The sequence below is a fragment of the Phacochoerus africanus genome, chromosome 6 (assembly GCF_016906955.1).
Source record: "Phacochoerus africanus isolate WHEZ1 chromosome 6, ROS_Pafr_v1, whole genome shotgun sequence".
In the NCBI taxonomy this organism is placed as follows: Eukaryota; Metazoa; Chordata; class Mammalia; order Artiodactyla; family Suidae; genus Phacochoerus; species Phacochoerus africanus.
The window spans coordinates 103001992-103021200 of record NC_062549.1 but is presented as its reverse complement, the minus strand read 5'-3'; the positions used below and the strand labels follow the sequence as shown (position 1 = coordinate 103021200).

Below are 19209 nucleotides of genomic sequence, written 5' to 3'. Positions count from 1 at the left end.
CCACACTCGATGGCTTTCCAACAACAAAAATTTATTTCTTATAGTTCTGGAGGTCAAAGTCCAAGATAAAGGCACCTACAGATTTGCTGTCCAGTGAGAACTCACTTCTTTGTTCATAGATGGCCCTTTTTGCACTATAACCTAATATGGCAGAAAGAGTGAGGGAATCTCTCCAGGGTTTTTTTTTTGTTTGTTTGTTTGTTGCTTTTTTTTTTTTTTTTTTTTTTTTTTGCTTTTTAGGGCCGCATCTGTGGCATATGGAGGTCCCCAGGCTAGGGTTGAATTGGAGCTACAGCTGCCAGCCTACACCACGGCCACAGCAACACCAGATTTGAGCTGCATCTGTGATCTACACCACAGCTCAGGGCAATGCTGGATCCTTACCCACTGAGCGAGGCCAGGGATCAAACCTGAAACTTCATGGTTCCTAGTCAGATTCGTTTCTGCTGTGCCATGACAGGGACTCCTCCAGGGTGTTTTGAAAGGGCAATAATTCCATTTGCAAGGCCCCATCCTCATGACCTAATCATCTCCCAAAGGTCATCACATTACAAAATGTACTATCACATTACAAAGAAATGGAAACAACCTAAATGTTCATTGACAAATGAATGGATTAAGAAGATGTGGTATATATACACAATGGAATACTACTAAGTCATTAAAAAAGAACAAAATAATGCCATTTGCAGCAACATGGATGGAACCAGAGACTCTCATGCCAAGTGAAGTAAGTCAGAAAGAAAAAGACAAATACCATATGATATCACTGATATCTGGAATCTAATATATGGACAAGTGAACTTTTCCACAGAAAAGAAACTCATGGACAGACAGAACAGACCTGTGGTTGCCAAGGGGGAGGGGGAGGGAGTGGGATAGCCTGGGAGCTTGGGGTTAATAGATGCAAACTAGGTGCATTTGGAGTGGACAAGCAATGAGATCCTGCTGTATAGCACAGGGAACTATATCTAGTCGCTTGAGAAGGAAGATGATAAACATGTGAGAAAAAGAATGTATGCATATATATGTGCGTGTGTGTGTGACTGTGTCACTTCGTTGTACAGTAGAAAACGGACAGAACAGGGTAAACCAACTATAATGGAAAAAATAAAAATCACTTAAAATGGGTTTCAACAGAGAGATTTGGGGGTGTAGAAATATAGAGCAAAAAACTGAATTAAAAAGACTGATAAGTGACTTGCATTCTCATGCATTACTAATGGGGGGATAAATTGGTGCAACCCCTTTGGAAAACTCTACGGTTGTAGCTACTAAGGCTAAACACACCCCTGCCTTATGACCAGCCTTTCTTTTCCTAGTTATATACCCAAGAGAGTACATATGTCCAAAGAAAAAGCTGCATAAGAATTTTATAGTAGTGCTATTTGTAATATCTCAAACTGGGGATCACAAATGTCAAATGTCAATCAGCAAGATAATATACAAAAAAATTATGGTGTATTCATATAATGAAATACTACGAAGTCATAAAAAAGAGCACTATTTGTAATGTAACAATATGTATGAATTTCAGACATTATGTTGAATGAAAATAGTATATGTGTATCATTTACAGTTCAAGAACAGAAAAAATAACTGATGATGGTAGAAGTCAGACAAGCATTAACTCCCTGGGAGGGATGGGGGTAGGTATTATTTGAGGAAGTTTTCTGTAGGACTGGAAATGTTCTATATCTTTATCTGGGTGGCAAATTATACAATTGTGAATATATTTCAAAATGTATTAGAATGAACATTTAATATTATTGCTTGTTTTACTTCAATAAAAAAAAAAGAAAAAAGGTAGGAAGAACATGATTTAAAGGAGGGTGGTTTTGGTATAAATAACAGGAAGAATATTTGCATTTTTAAAAATCATTCTTCACTTATGATTGGCTGAGTATATTCCAGGCACTGGGTTCCCCAGAAGGGACCAAAAGATAATATGACTCACTGCTTGTCCTTGAGAAGTTCACAGTCAAGGGAGAAAGCAGATCCACCAGTGACTCTAAAAACCATGGTAAGTACCATCATGCTGGTATGTATATGTTCTGCGGGAACATGGTGAATTGAATGTAGGAAACAGGAAGTCAGGCATAGTTCCATGGAGGAAGTACACTTGTTTGTAACTTCCATATAGGACTTTTTTTTAGAAGGATATTCTATTTTTTTTTAATTTTTTTATTTTCCCACTGTACAGCAAGGGGGTCAGGTTATCCTTACATGTATACACTACATTTACATTTTTCCCCCAGCCTTTCTTCTGTTGCAACATGAGTACAAAGTTCTCAATGCTATGCAGCAGGATCTCCTTGTAAATCTATTCTAAGTTGTGTCTGATAAGCCCAAGCTCCCTATCCCTCCCACTCCCTCACCCTCCCATCAGGCAGCCACAAGTCTCTTCTCCAAGTCCATGATTTTCTTTTCCAAGGAGATGTTCATTTGTGCTGGATATTAGATTCCAGTTATAAGTGATATCATATGGTATTTGTCTTTGTCTTTCTGGCTCATTTCACTCAGGATGAGATTCTCTAGCTCCATCCATGTTGCTGCAAATGGCATTATGTCATTCTTTTTTATGGCTGAGTAGTATTCCATTGTGTATATATACCACCTCTTCCGAATCCAATCCTCTGTCGATGGACATTTGGGTTGTTTCCATATCTTGGCTATTGTGAATAGTGCTGCAATGAACATGCGGGTGCACGTGTCTCTTTTAAGTAGAGTTTTGTCCGGATAGATGCCCAAGAGTGGGATTGCGGGGTCATATGAAAGTTCTACGTATAGATTTCTAAGGTATCTCCAAACTGTTCTCCATAGTGACTGTACCATTTTACATTCCCACCAACAGTGTAGGAGGGTTCCCTTTTCTCCACACCCCCTCCAACACTTGTTATTTGTGGATTTATTAATGATGGCCATTCTGACTGGTGTGAGGTGATATCTCATGGTAGTTTTGATTTGCATTTCTCTTATAACCAGCGATGTTGAGCATTTTTTCATGTGTTTGTTGGCCATCTGTATATCTTCTTTGGAGAAATGTCTATTTAGGTCTTTTGCCCATTTTTCCATTGATTGATTGGCTTTTTTGCTGTTGGGTTGTATAAGTTGTTTATATATTCTAGAGATTAAGCCCTTGTCGGTTGCATCATTTGAAACTATTTTCTCCCATTCTGTAAGTTGTCTTTTTGTTTTCGTTTTGGTTTCCTTTGCTATGCAAAAGCTTTTCAGTTTGATGAGGTCCCATGGGTTTATTTTTGCTCTAATTTCTATTGCTTTGGGAGACTGACCTGAGAAAATATTCATAGAAGGATATTCTAAAAAAAAAAATCCTATATACATGAAAGCACAAAGTTGTCTAGCAGGTTTGGGTTGTCTAGTTGTTAGTTATGATGGAGGTTGGGACAGGAGGAACATGAGGCTAGAATGGAGCTAGGGGGATTGTGAAGGGCCAAGTAAGTAATAGTAAGGGTTGAGACTGAAGCAGGAAGTGACGCAATCATATTGTGTTATAGAAAGACAAACCAGGTGGCCATGCAGAGGATACGTGGAGGAGAGAAGAGGAGGTGGTTCTGAAAGTCACTAGATGCACAAAGGTATGCCAACCTGTCCTGGCCTAGCTCAGTGGTTAAGGATCTAGCATTGCTATGAGCTATGGTGCAGGTTGGCTCGGATCTGGCATTGCTGTGGCTGTGGCTATGGCTGACAGCTACAGCTCTGATCCGGCCCCTAGCCTAGGAACCTCCATATGGCACAGGTGTGGCACTAAAAAGACAAAAAAAAAAGAAAAATAAAAACAACAAATGAACATGATGGAAGAGAGAATAAATAGCAATGCCAGATCTTTAACCCACTGAGCAATGTCAGGGATCGAACCTGTGTCCTCATGGACACTAGTCAGGTTCGTTTCCACTGAGCCACGACAGGAACTCCCCAATAAAAAAATTTCACAATCGTTAATGAAGCAATATTTGAAGAACATAATATAATCAGCTTCATGCATTAAAATATTTGAAATAAAACTTTAAGTGTGTCAATAAAGCAAAACATTTAAGAACATCATCAGAGCTTTTAAAGTAATCTATTATGTAATTAAATATAAGTGAGCATTTTCAGACATGAAATACTTAGCTGAACTTCAAAAAATAATATATGGGTGTACCACTGCAATGTAGATTTATAGTTGACTGTGGCAAAGTATTTATCTTCTGAAATGAGAAAGCAATCTCTTGGAAAACACATAAATCAAAGTAGTAAAATTTAATCATTGATAAAACGTTAAATGTTTCATGTAAAATTTGCAAAATTCAAGAGTCTAAAGATAGACTCAATTTTTTACAGATCTGGCGGAGCAGGATGGAACAGCACCTGTGATATCTCAAACTATTTCAATCACTACCAAGAAAAATGGCTTCACTGAGAAGTATTTTCAGGAAAATAGTGCTGGGACAGTAAAATAGAGAAACTCTGGAGTTTCAGTTCACAATTTTGAAGAAAGTTCCAAATGTTTTGTTTTGGGTTCTACTCACTATATTCAATATATCCAGCTGATGCAGTAAAAGATGGAGATCAAATAAATCAATATAAATATTTTCTTGATAAATTTTTTATTTACTACTGTATAGTAAATAAACACTAGAGACAATTAATTCAACTGAAGGGAGCCTGGGATTGAACATGAGAAAAATATTAGGATCCCAATGGGCAATCTATAGTGCTGGAACTGCAGCCACTGAGTGGGAACCATGCCAAGACTTGGGTGTTCCTTTTAATGTGAATTGTGAAGGGGGAGTAGTTAAGCATTTGGAAAATGAAATTAACTTTTAGGGATTTGGCTTCAGTGAACTATTCTAACAGAAACGTCAACTTTCCTTGGCTTTATAAAAAATAAGGGAAAATATTTTGCCCATATAAAATTAATACAGCAAACCAAGAAAGAGAAGCAGAAGATTCATAGAAACAAAGAGATAACTGGTACAATCTGAAATAAACCAAAATTGAGCTCCAATTATAAGAGAAAAACCATTAGATTATCTAATAAATTATATATAAATGGGTTATTATTTTATTACAAAAAGGAAAAGTAAGAGGAATTATTACCGCTTTCAACTTAACCCTAAAGTTTAGTCATAGAAAGCTTATAAACAAAGTGGACTTAAGTGTTAAGTCAACAAATTAAATATGACCTTTCAAGAAATGATTGTGAGGCTTAACTGACACTAAAGAAATTAAGTATATAAAAATTTCAGACAATATTATAAAGGCTAGAAAAATTTTCACCACAATTATTAAAAGTTCAAAAGCCTACAGGCACATGAAAAAAATGCACAACGTTACTAATTATTAGAGAAATGCAAATTGAACCTACAATGAGGTACCACATCACACTGGTCAGAATGCCATCATTAACAAGTCAACAAAAACAAATGCTGGAGAGGGTGTGGAGAAGAGAACCCTCCTACACTGTTGGTGGGAATGTAAACTGTACAACCACTGTGGAAAACAGTATAGAGGTACCTCAGAAAACTAAATATAGAACTACCATATGACCCAGCAGTCCCACTCTGGGCATATATCCAGACAAAACTCTCCTTGAAAAAGATACATGCACCCATATGTTCATCGGAGCACTATTCATAAAAGCCAAGACAAGGAAACAATTGAAATGTCCATTGACAGATGAATGGATTAAGAAGATATATATTGGTATACATACACAATGGAATACTACTCAGCCATAAAAAAGAACAAAATAATGCCATGGATGGAACTAGAGACTCATACTAAGTGAAGTAAGTCAGAAAGAAAAAGACATACCATATGATATCACTTATATTTGGAATCTAATATATGGCACAAATGAACTTTTCCACAGAAAAGAAACTCAAGACTTGTGGTTGCCAAAGGGGAGGGGGAGGGAGTGGGTTAGACTGGGAGTCTGGGGTTAATAGATGCAAACTAGGTGCATTTGGAGTGGACAAGCAATGAGATCCTGCTGTATAGCACAAGGAACTATATCTACTCGCTTATGGTGGAGCATGATAGAGGATAATTGTGAGAAAAAGAATGTATATATATACATGTGTGACTGGGTCACTTTGCTGTACAGTAGAAATTGACAGAACACTGTAAACCAACTATAAGGGAAAAATTAAAATCTTTTAAATAAAGTTCAAAAGCCTAAAGAGCTTCCAGTATTATGGACAATATTGTTGATATTAAGAGAAATTCTCCATGTACAGAGAATACAAACTACATAATGACTATCAATTTAAAAGGAAAGTTATGGGAAAAGCCTGTGTACATTTTCCAGGTCACCTCATGGCTTAGACAAGGGCAACACTTAGTGAAAACTATGTCAACCAAAGACTGTACCAAACTTCTGAAAGCCAACAACCGATCTTGAAACAATAAGAAAAATTTGATGAATGATATATACTAAAAATTATATCATCTAGCAAGGAGTTTTATATAGTACACGCAATTTAGTTTATATGGTAAATAAAAAGTAATGTGCAATTTTTGATTTATATGTTGATTTACATATAACTTTAAGAGTTATTAATAAATTTTAAAATTTCACCCCTAGTTGAAAGAGGCAAGAAGAGAGGTTGGAAGGCTATTGTGACAGTGTTGGAAATTATAGGAGGTACAAAAGAAGGGACAAAAGTAGAGGGGTAGGAGTAATAGGAACTGCTGGTCAATTTGACGTTAGAAGATTCGAAGATGATTTCTAACTTCAGTGAACAGGAGGGTAGCAGTTTTGAATGTAATGAGTTTTAAGAACATGTGTAACATCCATATGGACCCATATATAAAGGTGTAATAATAACTATTATTATAATTATTTATATCAGACTATTCCACACTTTCATATACTTCTTTGATTTTCCCACCATTCCAATATAGTAATATTGCTACTTCTAGGAACTCCTTCTTTTTTTTTTTTTTTTTTTGTCTTTTGTTGTTGTTATTGTTGTTGCTGTTGTTGCTATTTCTTGGGCCGCTCCCGTGGCATATGGAGGTTCCCAGGCTAGGGGTCGAATCGGAGCTGTAGCCACCGGCCTACGCCAGAGCCACAGCAACGTGGGATCCGAGCCGCGTCTGCAACCTACACCACAGCTCACGGCAACGCCGGATCGTTAACCCACTGAGCAAGGGCAGGGACCGAACCCGCAACCTCATGGTTCCTAGTCGGATTCGTTAACCACTGCGCCACGACAGGAACTCCAGGAACTCCTTCTTATTGGACACCTACTAATACTTCATTCATCCCTCAGTGGTATTTGAGCACCTCTCTGTGTCAGGTGCTGGTGATATACTAGTGAGTAAGATAAATCCCTGCCCTCATAGAACTTACACTCATATAGGTGGAAACAGACAATAATGAGATAGAAGTAAAGCAGAAAGTCAGGAACCGAATCAAGTTAAGTGGATCGAGTGTGATAATGTAGGGTCAGGGAAGGCAATATTTGAACAAGCCTCCTGAAGGACAGTTGGGAGTGGTTCATGTTAATATCTTGAGAAAGGTCATTCTAGGAAGAAGGCACAGCAAGAGCAAAGGCTCTAAGGTGGCAGCGTGCTTGCTAATGGATATGAAGATCAGCAAAGGCCAGCGTGGTTGCAGTGGACTGAGTAGAAGGCTGAGACATAGGAATAGTTGGAGTGGTTGGCAGAGGCTGGAGACACACGCTGTGATAGAGCATTTGGATTTTACCCAAAGTCTTGTGTATGAAAAGAACCACCCCAGCTGACTCCAGAGCATCAAGAATGGGAGAAAGACTAGACTCGAGCTCTTGAGCTGTCTGCTGCTAAGCCAGAGATGATGATGGCTTGGATCATATGGTAGAGGAAGGGGTAGTGCCAAAAGAATATATTTTAGGCCTATTTCAAGGCAGAGCCAACAGGATTCAGGAAAACTTGATTATAGGGTACAGCAAAGGAGGAAAAAACAGTGAATGCAAGGTTTTGTGTTCCTAGTGACTCTTTGGGTGAACGGTGACACGATTCAATGAGAAAGTGAAGATTTGGTGGAGAGCAGGTTTGAAGGGGAAAATCCAGAGTTTGGGTATGGATGGGAGAAGTCTGAGATAATATGCGCTACATGTCTTCAAATCATCTCAACAATCTTTTTATCATCTGCAAGGGATGTATGACCACTGTTTCTGTGTTACAGACACCAAAACTAAGGCTTTGCAATTTTCTTACGACCAACGGGTTGCAACAGGAGCTCAAAATATAAAACAGGCCAGGAAACAAAGGCAGTAAAACACAGTCAGTGAATTTAATTCAGTAGGTATTTGTTGAAGACCACTATGTACTAATCACTATTAGGTACTGTGGACAGGAGGGAAGGAATTAAAAATATTAATCTTTTGCTACCTCTCCAGCAATTTGCAGTGCTGTAGGAGAACGCAGATAACACTGAAATTTTTGGACCATGGCTCAAAGAAGAAAAACATTAAAGGTAACAATCACTGAAGTAGTTTTGTAGAAGGCGAAACGTCAGTAAGGGGCAGAATAATATGACTTAAGTTCCCTTTGGGAAGATATGAGGGTTTTAACGAGACGGTGCTGGATGGGGCAGGGAGGTCTTCAGGCCAAGAAACTGCATAGGTATAGTCACATGTGCCTGGGGACACTACAGGGACCATTCAACTGGAGTAAAGGAAGATAATGATGGCTGGGCAGAGAAAAACCAAATCAGGCAAGGTCGTGAGAGCCAGGCTAAACATCTTGGATTTTATCCTAAATCTTGGATTTAGCCAATGATGGTTTCTATGGCTAGAGTTGAAACGTGGTCCACATTCACCATTTCTTAACTCATATTTTCCTAGTATGTTGCCAAACTCACACTGGCAACACTTACATTTTACTTTTATTTAATATTTTTCGTTTGCCATAAAAGTGATCACATATAACATCTAGGTAGATATTTTGACATGTGAACTCCCTTTGGTTCCAAACTCATTCAAATAATACATTTTTGTCCAAAAAGAGAAATTATAATGTGAGGTTATGAAAAGTCCATTTCCCTCTTAACATTCTTCCTAGCAACTCAGTTGTTTTCATTGGCTTTTATTAAAACAATCTTTGTGTGAACTGGCAATTTGTTTTGTAAATATCAGTGAAAGCATATTTCAGAAAATATAGCAATAAAAACCAACCCAATTTCAGAAATACGCTTGCTGCCAGACATCAGTCTTCAGCTCATATTATGAGTATTTCCAGTAAGTCTTAAATACACATTAACATGAGAAATGGCTTACTGTTTAAGATCAAAAAAGCTGAAAACTCCTTCACTGCCTCTCAAAAATTATCCAAGGGTTCTGTCCAATAAAATGTATTTATCTTTTGCGTTTTTTGTGGGTTTTTTTAAGCTTTTTATTAATTTATTTTTTTCCCACTGTACTCTTTTGATACATTGCATTTACAATGGTTTTAAGAACTTTGGTTCAATCGTTTTCTCCCCAAAACCTATATAGACTGTTGATTATCATCCTAGTATCTATATACTTGATAACTTTATTAAAGAGGCTTGGAATATTAACATGTCAGCAACACCTAGCTGGAACCCTTATCTACTTTCCAAACCTTGATGAGATACAAGCTTTGTTCAAAACTCCAAGGAAATTCTATTACTGTTTTTCAAGTGTGTACCACTCAGCTTATTGTCACTCAGCTATATTTAATAAGAGAAAAATATTATGGCTCAGCTGAAGTATAATAAGAAGGAGAAACTGTTACCTAAATGTTCCAAAGAGCTTTCACTTGAAGGTCTCCTGGCTGGCAGATGAAATGTCTCCGAGAAGTGAAATGGAATCAGTGCATAGTTCTCTCGGGAGCACTGTCGCAATCAGCATGGTCACAATTAGCCTGTGATGCTTTTTCTGTCCCCTCCTCTTCTCCTAGAAAACATCGCTTCAGTCTACTAATTGCCCTGGTTTCTACAATAAAGGTTTCTTCATATTTCAAATTAAATTAGTGAATTGGTTTCGTATAAAGTTTGAGTGTGGTTCTGTGTGCCTAGCAACATGTAGGTCCCTCGGAGTAGCTTTAAGGAGTGAAAAATACGACTTTTCTGTAAAGCAGCTCACATTTCACTTGGGCTTTACAAAGCATGAAATGATAGCAAATAATATGAGGCATTCTTGCAACTAAGGTCTAAGTAGTAAAAGAGCGGAGAGCCATGGGGAGGGAAGATGAAGGCGGGTTAGTGTAGTTAGGAAAGCTCACTGCAAGACATGGCTTTATGAGGGCCTCAAAGAATGGGTCTGACAAGGAGAATAAAGGTGGAAGTTCATTTCAAGGATAGAGACTAATATGAGTGAAAAAGCAAGATGAAGGGAGGGAAATTTTACTGAAGGGTTAATAAATGTCAGGGGCTATAAAATATTCAGGAAATGAAATAAATATCATTTACTTTAAATCACATCAAGTCTTTGAAGTGGATATTATTATCTCCATGAGAAAAAAGGAGAACAAGCCTCAGCAAGAATAAGACATTTGCTCTAGGACACCCATTATGCCTTTGAGAATCAGGATTCGATTCCTAGGTCTACCCAGTTCCAGAGCTGGGGCTGCCTCCTTTGTGGGTCTATGCTTCAGTGAGGAAACTGCCTTGCCTACAACAATTGAATTTGATGGTTCAAAAGGGGGCCAGGTCAGAAAGGGCCGAAGAAGGAAGCGAGGTTGATTAGATTTTGAGATTATGGATGGTCAGTGACAGTTTTTGAGGTGAAGTGAACATGGTGCGAGCAGTGTTTAGGAAAGATAACTTGGTCATTGGTTTGACAAACAGGTATAACTGATGCCATAGTGAGTAGAGGTAAGGAATCTTGTAAAAACTCAGGGATCGAAAGATTCAGGTTGGGGCTAGAGGGATGGCATGAGAACAGAAAGGAAGAGATGGAAGTGAGAAAATGTTAAAAAAATTAAGAGGACTTTGAAGCTGGCTGAAAAACAGGACCAATGACTCGTAGATGAACTGGCGTGACTATGAAAATTATAGCGTCCTTGACAGAAACTGAAAGTTGAGAGACAGAGGTGGTCTGAGATTTTGATGAGCCAAATTTTGACGGGCACAAAAAATAGGGCATATGTCCAGGTAGCAGAAGGAGCCATTTTTCTGCACTTTAAAAAAATAGTATTTTATACAGAGCTTAGTTTAAAATAAAATATTTATTTTAAATTTGTTTTTAAAATGTAGCTTAAAAATATTTATTTTAAATTGCGAGGTATATAAAAAGTGCTGTAATTACCATATCATAACTTGTTCTATTAAGGAGGAGGATGGACTAGCGAGAAAATCTATGGTCTGGTCCCTCATGTGCCAAATGATTGCATGTTTTTGTATCGGACCTTAAGGTGCTGGGTTCCTTAGTTCTACAAAAGAAGCAGGTTAGCCCAGATACCCTGGGAGTCTCCACCTCTGAGAGCCTGTTATAAAGGACAGCACTGCCATGCATATCATCGCTTTGTGCCTTTGATGCAAGTTTTATTTATTTGGAAAGGGGTAAACATATATTGAGAATGAAAATATAGAAATTAAAAGCAAGACCTCATGTGTCTCAGTAATGATCTCAAGATATCATAGTGGATGTTTTAAAATATGTGGATATTTATATTAAAGAAGAATTGAAGGTGTAATCAAGAAGCAAAATCTTCTTAAGTGTAAGGCAAATGAACAGTGAGTGCCCAGCCTCTTAGGTTGGGTATGGGGATCCTAAAATCATCATTACAAAATGATATCAGTGAACTGGACTAGTGAGGCTGGCTGGGTTAAAAGGGTGTGTGGACTGCCATCATTTTGTTTCTGTTTTTTAATGTTTTCGGTGGTGGGGTCCTAGGAAAAGAATGAAATAATTTCTATGCTAATAGCTATTCTCCTATGTTATGGCTGCCTTCTTGCTACACCTAAAAAGGAGATCTTAAACTTGAAACAAATGAAAATAACTATCTTCAGATAATTTGAAAATAGGAAAGTATTTAAAAATTAAAATTAATGAATTAATGAAATCCCAAACCAAACTCGACCTGTGAGATATCTAAAGCAACCCAAACTTTTGGAGAACCCTCAATTCTGAAGAAGGTATCTGGGACAAAAGTCCATCATATTTTAAAGAAAAAGAAAGGAGTTCCCATTGTGGCATAGTGGAAGCGAATCTGACTAGGAACCATGAGGTTGCGGGTTTGATCCCTGGCCTCACTCAGTGGGTTAGGGATCTGGCATTGCTGTGAGCTGTGGTGTAGGTCACAGACACGGCTCTGATCCTGAGTTGCTGTTTCTCTTGTGTAGGCCAGCAGCTACAGCTCCAATTAGACCCCTAGACTGGGAACCTCCATTTGCCATGGGTGCAACCCTAAAAAGCCAAAAAAAAAAAAAAAAAGATAGAAAAAAGAAAAGAAAAAGAAAGAGACTTGCATCTGGCTTTTGAATACTCTCTATACTGGTATCATACAGTCACTTAACATGAATAATATTTGTGAGGATCTACCCCACTGTGTTAACACAAAAGTCTTGATCATAACAAAATTCCATTTGAAACAAGAAGCTCACTCCTTTTGAAGCATGTGACCATTTGTAGGCTCCTGAGGGAATGGCTGTGTGGTTTGAAGAATTTGGGGAAATTTTCCTAAATTTTCATGAACAAAGATTCTACTAATCTTTGGTTTCCCAGCATCACCAGCCATATAATAATCGTGGAAGAAATGGAAAAAGTCAGAGTTGATTATATGATCTCTTAAATCTCAATTAGAAAACAACCAGAGATTGACTAAAATAACTTTAGAAGAGCAATTTATAAAACCAGTCTAAGGTCTAAAGCAATCAAATGAATGCTCAATCAAGAAAAAGCTACATTCAATACGGTAGGAAATTTTGTGGCACTTCTACTTTCCCTTGTCCCACTCTTTCTCCATTTGGAGAAAGGGGAGTCTTTTCGGTAAAACTGGATATCTACATGCAAGAGAATGAAATTGGACTCTTATATCACATACAAAAATTAACTCAAAATGGACCGAAAATCTAAGTAGAAGTCAGAAAATGAGAAAACTCTTAGAAGAAAACACAGAGGAAAATCTTCATGACACTGGGTTTGGCAATGATTTCTTGGCTATGACACTAAATGCATAAGCAATGAAAGAAAACTTAGATAAATTGAACTTCATTAAAATTAAAAACTTTGTACATCACAGTACACAGTCAAGTAAAAAGGCAACACATGGATTAGGAGAAAATATTTGCAAATCATGTATTTAATAAAGGATCAATATCTAGAATATATATGTTAAAACTCAAAATTTAACAATAAAAAACCAAACAGCTTGATTTAAAAATGGGCAAAAGAAGGTACACACATGGCCTAAAGTACATAAAAAGATGGTGAGCATCAAAAATAGTTAGGGGAATGCAAATGAAAACCACAATGAAATACTACTTCATATCCATTAGGATGGCTGTCATATATAGTTATAGAAATACAAAACATAGACTTTTAAAAGCATTTGTGAGGATGTAGAGAAACTGGAACCCCAGTGCATTGCTGGTGGGAATATAAAATAGTATAGCTGCTGTGGAAAATGGTATGAGTGTTTCTCAAAAAATTAAGTGTAAAATTATCATATGAGGAATTCCTGCTGTGGTACAGTAGGTTAAGAATCTAAATGCAGTGGCTCAGGTCTCTACAGACGTGCAGGTTCAATCCCTGGCCTGGCACAGTGAATTAGAGGATTTGGTGTTGCTGCAGCTATATGGCATATGTTGCAGCTGCAGCTCGGATTCAATCCCTGGCCCAGGAACATTCATATGCTGCAGGTATGGACATAAAAAGACAAAAAAAAAAAAAGACCAAAAAAAAGCACATGATCTGGCAATTCCACTTGTGGATATGTACTAAAAAAATTGAAAGCAGGGACTCGAACAGATATTTGCACACTCATGTTAACAGCAGCATTATTCACAATAGCCAAGAGTTAGAAGCAACCCAAATGTCTGTCAATGAATGAACGGATAAATAAAATAAGGTCTATACATACAACAAAATATTATTTATTCTTAAAAACAAGGAAATTCTAATACATGCTACAACCTGAATGAAGCCTGAGGACATTATGCTAAGTGAAATAAATGAGTCGTAAGAAGATATTAAAAAGTGTATTATTACAATTACGTGGTACCTAGAGTAGTCAAATTGGTAGCGACAGAAAGCAGAATGGGGAGTTCCTGTGGTGGCTCAGTGGCTAAGGAACCTGACTAGCATCCATGAGGACACAGGTTCAAACCCTGGCCTTGCTCAGGGGGTTAAGGCTCCAGCGTTGCTGTGAGCTGTGGTGTAGGTCGCAGATGCAGCCCAGTTCCCGTGTTGCTGTGGCTGTGCCTGTGGCTGGCAGCTAGAGCTCTGATTCAACCTTCAGCCTGGGAACCTCCATATGATGCAGGTACAGCCCTAAAAAGACAAAAAAAGAAAAGCAAAGAAGGAAGAATGGGGGGAATGGGGGTTGCCAGGTACTGGGGGGAGGGATGTGGAGGAATTGTTTCATGGATATAGTTTCAGCTGGGGAAGATAAAAGAGCACGGAAGATGGAAGGTGGTGATGGCGGCACAGCAGTGTGAAGAAACTCAATGCCACTGAGCAGTGCCTTTAAACGTGTTTAAAATTGTAAATTTCATGTCATGCATATTTGACCACAATAAAAACCACAATATCTGAGACCGAAATGTTTCCAGAGAGCACCCTCTATCACGGAAGGCCTGGGTTAACACCTCTCCCTCTCACCGTGGTCCATAGAGGCTGCTTTGATAGTTGCATGAAAGGATTTTAACTTATATGACACCAAAGCATCTTTAACTTCTTAGGGCTGCTAGGCATCATAAATATAATGCCTATGTCATATACAAGCCCATACAAAGATACATTTTTATAATCTTGTACCTAAATATTTCCTATTTATCTGAGTTGTAATATTTTACATATATTAATAATATATTTACATATAATAAAATATGTTCACATATAATAATATTATAGATTCAGATACATAGTAATAATCTAAGTGTTTGGTATACAGATGGCAAAGTTAGTAAATGACCACAGCTTGAGAGAATTAATTTATGAGTAGTGTACACCCGGAAGCTGTCTAACCTACATGTTTCTCTGTCTCAGTTTAAGTGTCTCAGATTGATTTAAGGCACGTATTGGTCTCCTTTCCTAAAATAGTTGTCCTCCTTCATTCTACCTGCTCAAATTCTATCTGTTCTTTACAGCTCAGGCTAAAGTATGTTATAAAGCATTTACTGGCTAGTCCAGTTCATCTTCATCTTCCTTATCTCTAGACTCTGTATAATTAATTAATCCCTAGTAACAGAAGGCTCTGTGTTATTCTGCTATGCTTTTACGTTTTAGAAACAAAGAAAATGTACTAACATATCAGACGATTATTCTAGCATGAAAGGACGGCCCAAAAGAGTGAGACAATTTCCACAGGAAGTAGCCAGAGCATTTGTCACCCTGTTCCCTAAAAGACCCAGGGAAAGATAAAACAGAAGTGGGGATTTTAAACCAGGGCCCCCTAAAACTGAGTTCCTCTGCCGAGTTTATGATTAACGTCTCTATTGAAAATGAGTACTCTCTTTCTTGTCCAGCACCTGTTCTCCTCAAGATTGAGAAGTATCACAGAAAAGGGGGGGAGGGGATGAAACTGAACGGGGCCCTGTGGGTCTCCTGGGCACAAAAGCCTTTCTGTGCCCACATTTCTTGTTTTTAGAAAATGGGCCTCGTTCAGCCTCCTCGGCCTTCCCTGCGTTCCAAAGGGCAGGTTCAAACAGTTGCTAATCAGGGAAGGAAGGGGATGCAGAGACCCAGGAGGAAGTCAAAGAACAATAGTGAAGCCCTGGCTCCTCTTCAATGGGTCCACATAACAATAGCTTTGTGCTCTTCTACACAACTAAAACCCCCAACAAATGCAAGACGTTAACTACTCGCTGAAGCATTCTTCATTCCAGGACCACCAGAATGAGTCCTGGGGCCACTAAACACCAGCTTTGAAGAAGAACCCTGATCCTTTTCTGTGGCCCTATTTTCCGCTTCCAAACTATCAAACCACGTTTCTCCCAAAGAAGGGCCCAGTCTTTAGGGCATTAGCCTGCTGTGGCCTCCTTTGCCTGGCAAAGCAAGAAAAGCTATTTTTTTTCTCCTTCACTCCCTCTCTCCAAACAACAATAACAACAACCAAAATAGCAAGGCAAGGTAAATTCACTAAAATCAAATTGTGACCTTGTTTATTCTCCAAAGTAGCTCAATACGAAGATGGGTTCAAAACTATTATTGATGAGGATTAGTTAATCAGTTAATGCTAAAAACCAGCTTACAGAAGACCAGGAAGAAAACTTCCATTCCCCTGCCCCCCCGATCCCGAACCCCAGTACACATACAACACACACACAGTAGTACACACATACTCAACCACACATACTGGAGCACAATTTGCACAGGAGTAGCAACTCTATGGAAACTGAAGCAGCAACATTTTTTTTTTTGAGCACCCACTATGTGCAAAGCACTTTGCTGAGCTCCATGAATAAGGAATCCACACACATAAAGTCATCATTAACCCAAATTCAGTCTGTCACATTGGTGGTTAGGGCATGCCTCTAGGCACTGGACTTTGGGCATAATCTGGGAATTTTCCTTTTGGATCAGACATGAAACCAAGCCAAGCAAAAAAAAATATGAGAGAATGTGGAGGGTAGCTGTCTTTGCCCTGCAATAAAAACCCCATGTATTTCAACAAACGAAGAAATTTACTCTTTGTAGTTAAAGCGACATGTTGCTTTGAGTTCAAATTCTTTCTATTAATATATAAGATTTATTGAAATTATATTGTTTAAGCAGGAACAAGAAAGCTGAATATTATTTCAGGTTTTCAAAGCATAAGGAAAAATAGTGCCTTTAGGTTTTCCACTCAACTAGGAAAATTATAGCTTCATATTTGCAACACTAAAGCTAATGCAATGTCAGCAGCTCCATCAAACTCTGTTGTTCAGCAGTTTATAATTCAAGCAGAAATGTTCACTCCAAGCCCAAACTTGGCCTACACAATTTCAAAGAAAATGGAGAAAAAATTATTTTGGCCAGTGCTGACTTATAAAAGCAAAAGAGAGGGTGCTTTTATAGAGTATTTTTAAAAACATCTTTGAGAATTTGAGAATGTAACTGGGAATTACTGAATCTTGACATCCTTCATTCCTAAAGTTATAGAAATAACCCCAAATTCCATGACATCATGTCAGCATCAGCAGTATCTTAACTACTTTCATGAAATGCTTCATCTGGTAGAATTTTCTATCAGACAGAGTTACTGTTTATAGAGAAAAAACAATTATGGTGAAAAATAAGGACAAATAGGTAGAAACTTCTCAGGAGGGCATCATAAGCCTTCAGATATTTTTTCTTTAAGTGCTAACTCTCTAGAGCAACATAAACACACACAGAAAATGAAAAAGAATTTTTTTTTTTTCCTGCAGTTTTTAAAGTATATTGGAATGGCAGGCTGGAGTTCCCAGAATCTAGCCTTCTCCTTCCAAATGTTATCTTGGACTTGGAAACATCTTAGGGTTGAAGTGAATGTCTGGCAGCAGATGACAGGAGCTACTGGGCGGCCCAACTCACTTGAGGTGGGTGGGTGTGAGTGAGGTGGGGAGCTGGTCGGCTCTGGAGTGGCAGTATGAAGAAGTCATGTGGCGGGTGGGTTATAGATTGCCGTTGTTTCATCCTGCGGATGAGTCTAGCAGCCAACCCCTCATTACTCTGACCTCCTATAGTGACTTCAAAATATAGAAAACCTTTTGATATTGTAATATCAGGGCCATAAGAAAGCCATCCTTTGCTATCTGCAGAAGGCTCACTTGTAATAAATACACTGATTCCTTAAGTACTCCATGTCTGTTTTCATAGAGCATTTACTGAAGCCTTACTATGATGCCCAGGCTACAGATGATTCAACAGGATATCTTTCTTCAGGTGTCAGGAAGAAGCCAGCTGTTTATAAAGACAACGCAGGCAAAATTGTGGAGTGCCACCTGGATGACTTCACTGCAAAGATCCTGAAGTGTCAGAAGGACACTTCGTCTCTTCCCGACCACGCACCTTTCACCACTTTTTGAAATCCTCATCCCCCCTCCTTCTTCCCTAACTCTCACCTGGTCAAGCACACCCTGCAGATGGGACCCTGGGTCGCTTCGAGAGTCAGATAATTAGGCCTGGGAATTTAGTAACAGGCACAATTTTCAGAGGGGGTAGTGGTGGCCTCTGGAAGAGAAGGGAGCCTGGTGGCTTTGCCCAGAGGGTCTGGCTGGGCTTCAGCACTGCCAGGGGGCAGAGAGGATTTATGGGGCCTTGGCATACCTGGTTGAACTGTGCAGCAATGAGTGAGGGCTCCCATGTCTTAGAACCGGTGGTCGCCGTCCCGCCTTTCTCTTTCTTGGGTGCCATGCAAAGAACGGGAGGAGCATTGGCCTCGAAACTGGCCTCAGGCCCAGACAAAGCGTCCCCGCTGTCATGGTAACCGAAGCCACGCCCAGTTCCTGAGCGTTTTGGCTCCCCCTGCCAAACCTGTTCTGAACCCTTTGGTCAACGGCTTCCGTTGCCAAGGCAACTGCGCGCCTACTTGTGGAGGACTCCTAGCCCCCGGGTGAAATCCTAGAATTTTCCAGCAGGCGCTCTGTGCAAGTGGAGGAGGACAGGACCGACGAGGCTAGCTTCAAGCTGCTCAGGCTACTGTTTCTTTTTTCTTTTTTTTTTTTTTTTTAAGTTTAATTCTACCCTCTGTTTCTTCTTGGAGACTCCTCTGGTCCAAGGCATTGTCTAGAAACTCAAAATCCCTGGAATTCCGTTCAAGACTTCTTCACTAAGATTTCTTCCATCCTGGGTAACCTAGAGTGAAGACCCGATCCCCTCAGAAAAAAGCGCATGCCTTTTTCTCATTTGCTCTAATCTGCCGGGGATGCTTCTCTCCGTGAAGCCAAATTTGTCTCCCTGCCTCCATCCTCTGCTTTGGTCTCAGGTCTGCCCCCCAGGGCCTTACTAAACAAGTCCAATCACTCCTCCACAAGGTCCTTTATCTAACAGTAGTCCAGAGTAGTGTCTTTCTACACCGTTTTCTCTGCCTGATTAGCCCCAGTTCTTTTTCACTGTCCTCTACTGCTAA

General features: G+C 39.0%; 1 protein-coding gene across 1 annotated transcript in view; it reads right to left on the bottom strand.

Moving 5' to 3' along the window:
• Positions 1-18524, bottom strand: part of SPAG17 (sperm associated antigen 17) — a 249707-nt gene extending 231183 nt beyond the window's left edge. The window contains exon 1 of the mRNA XM_047784894.1: positions 18408-18524. Coding sequence (XP_047640850.1) covers positions 18408-18494 — 87 coding nt within the window. The 5' untranslated portion in view covers positions 18495-18524. The remainder of the gene's footprint in view (positions 1-18407) is intronic.
• Between the last annotated feature and the right edge of the window lie 685 nt (positions 18525-19209).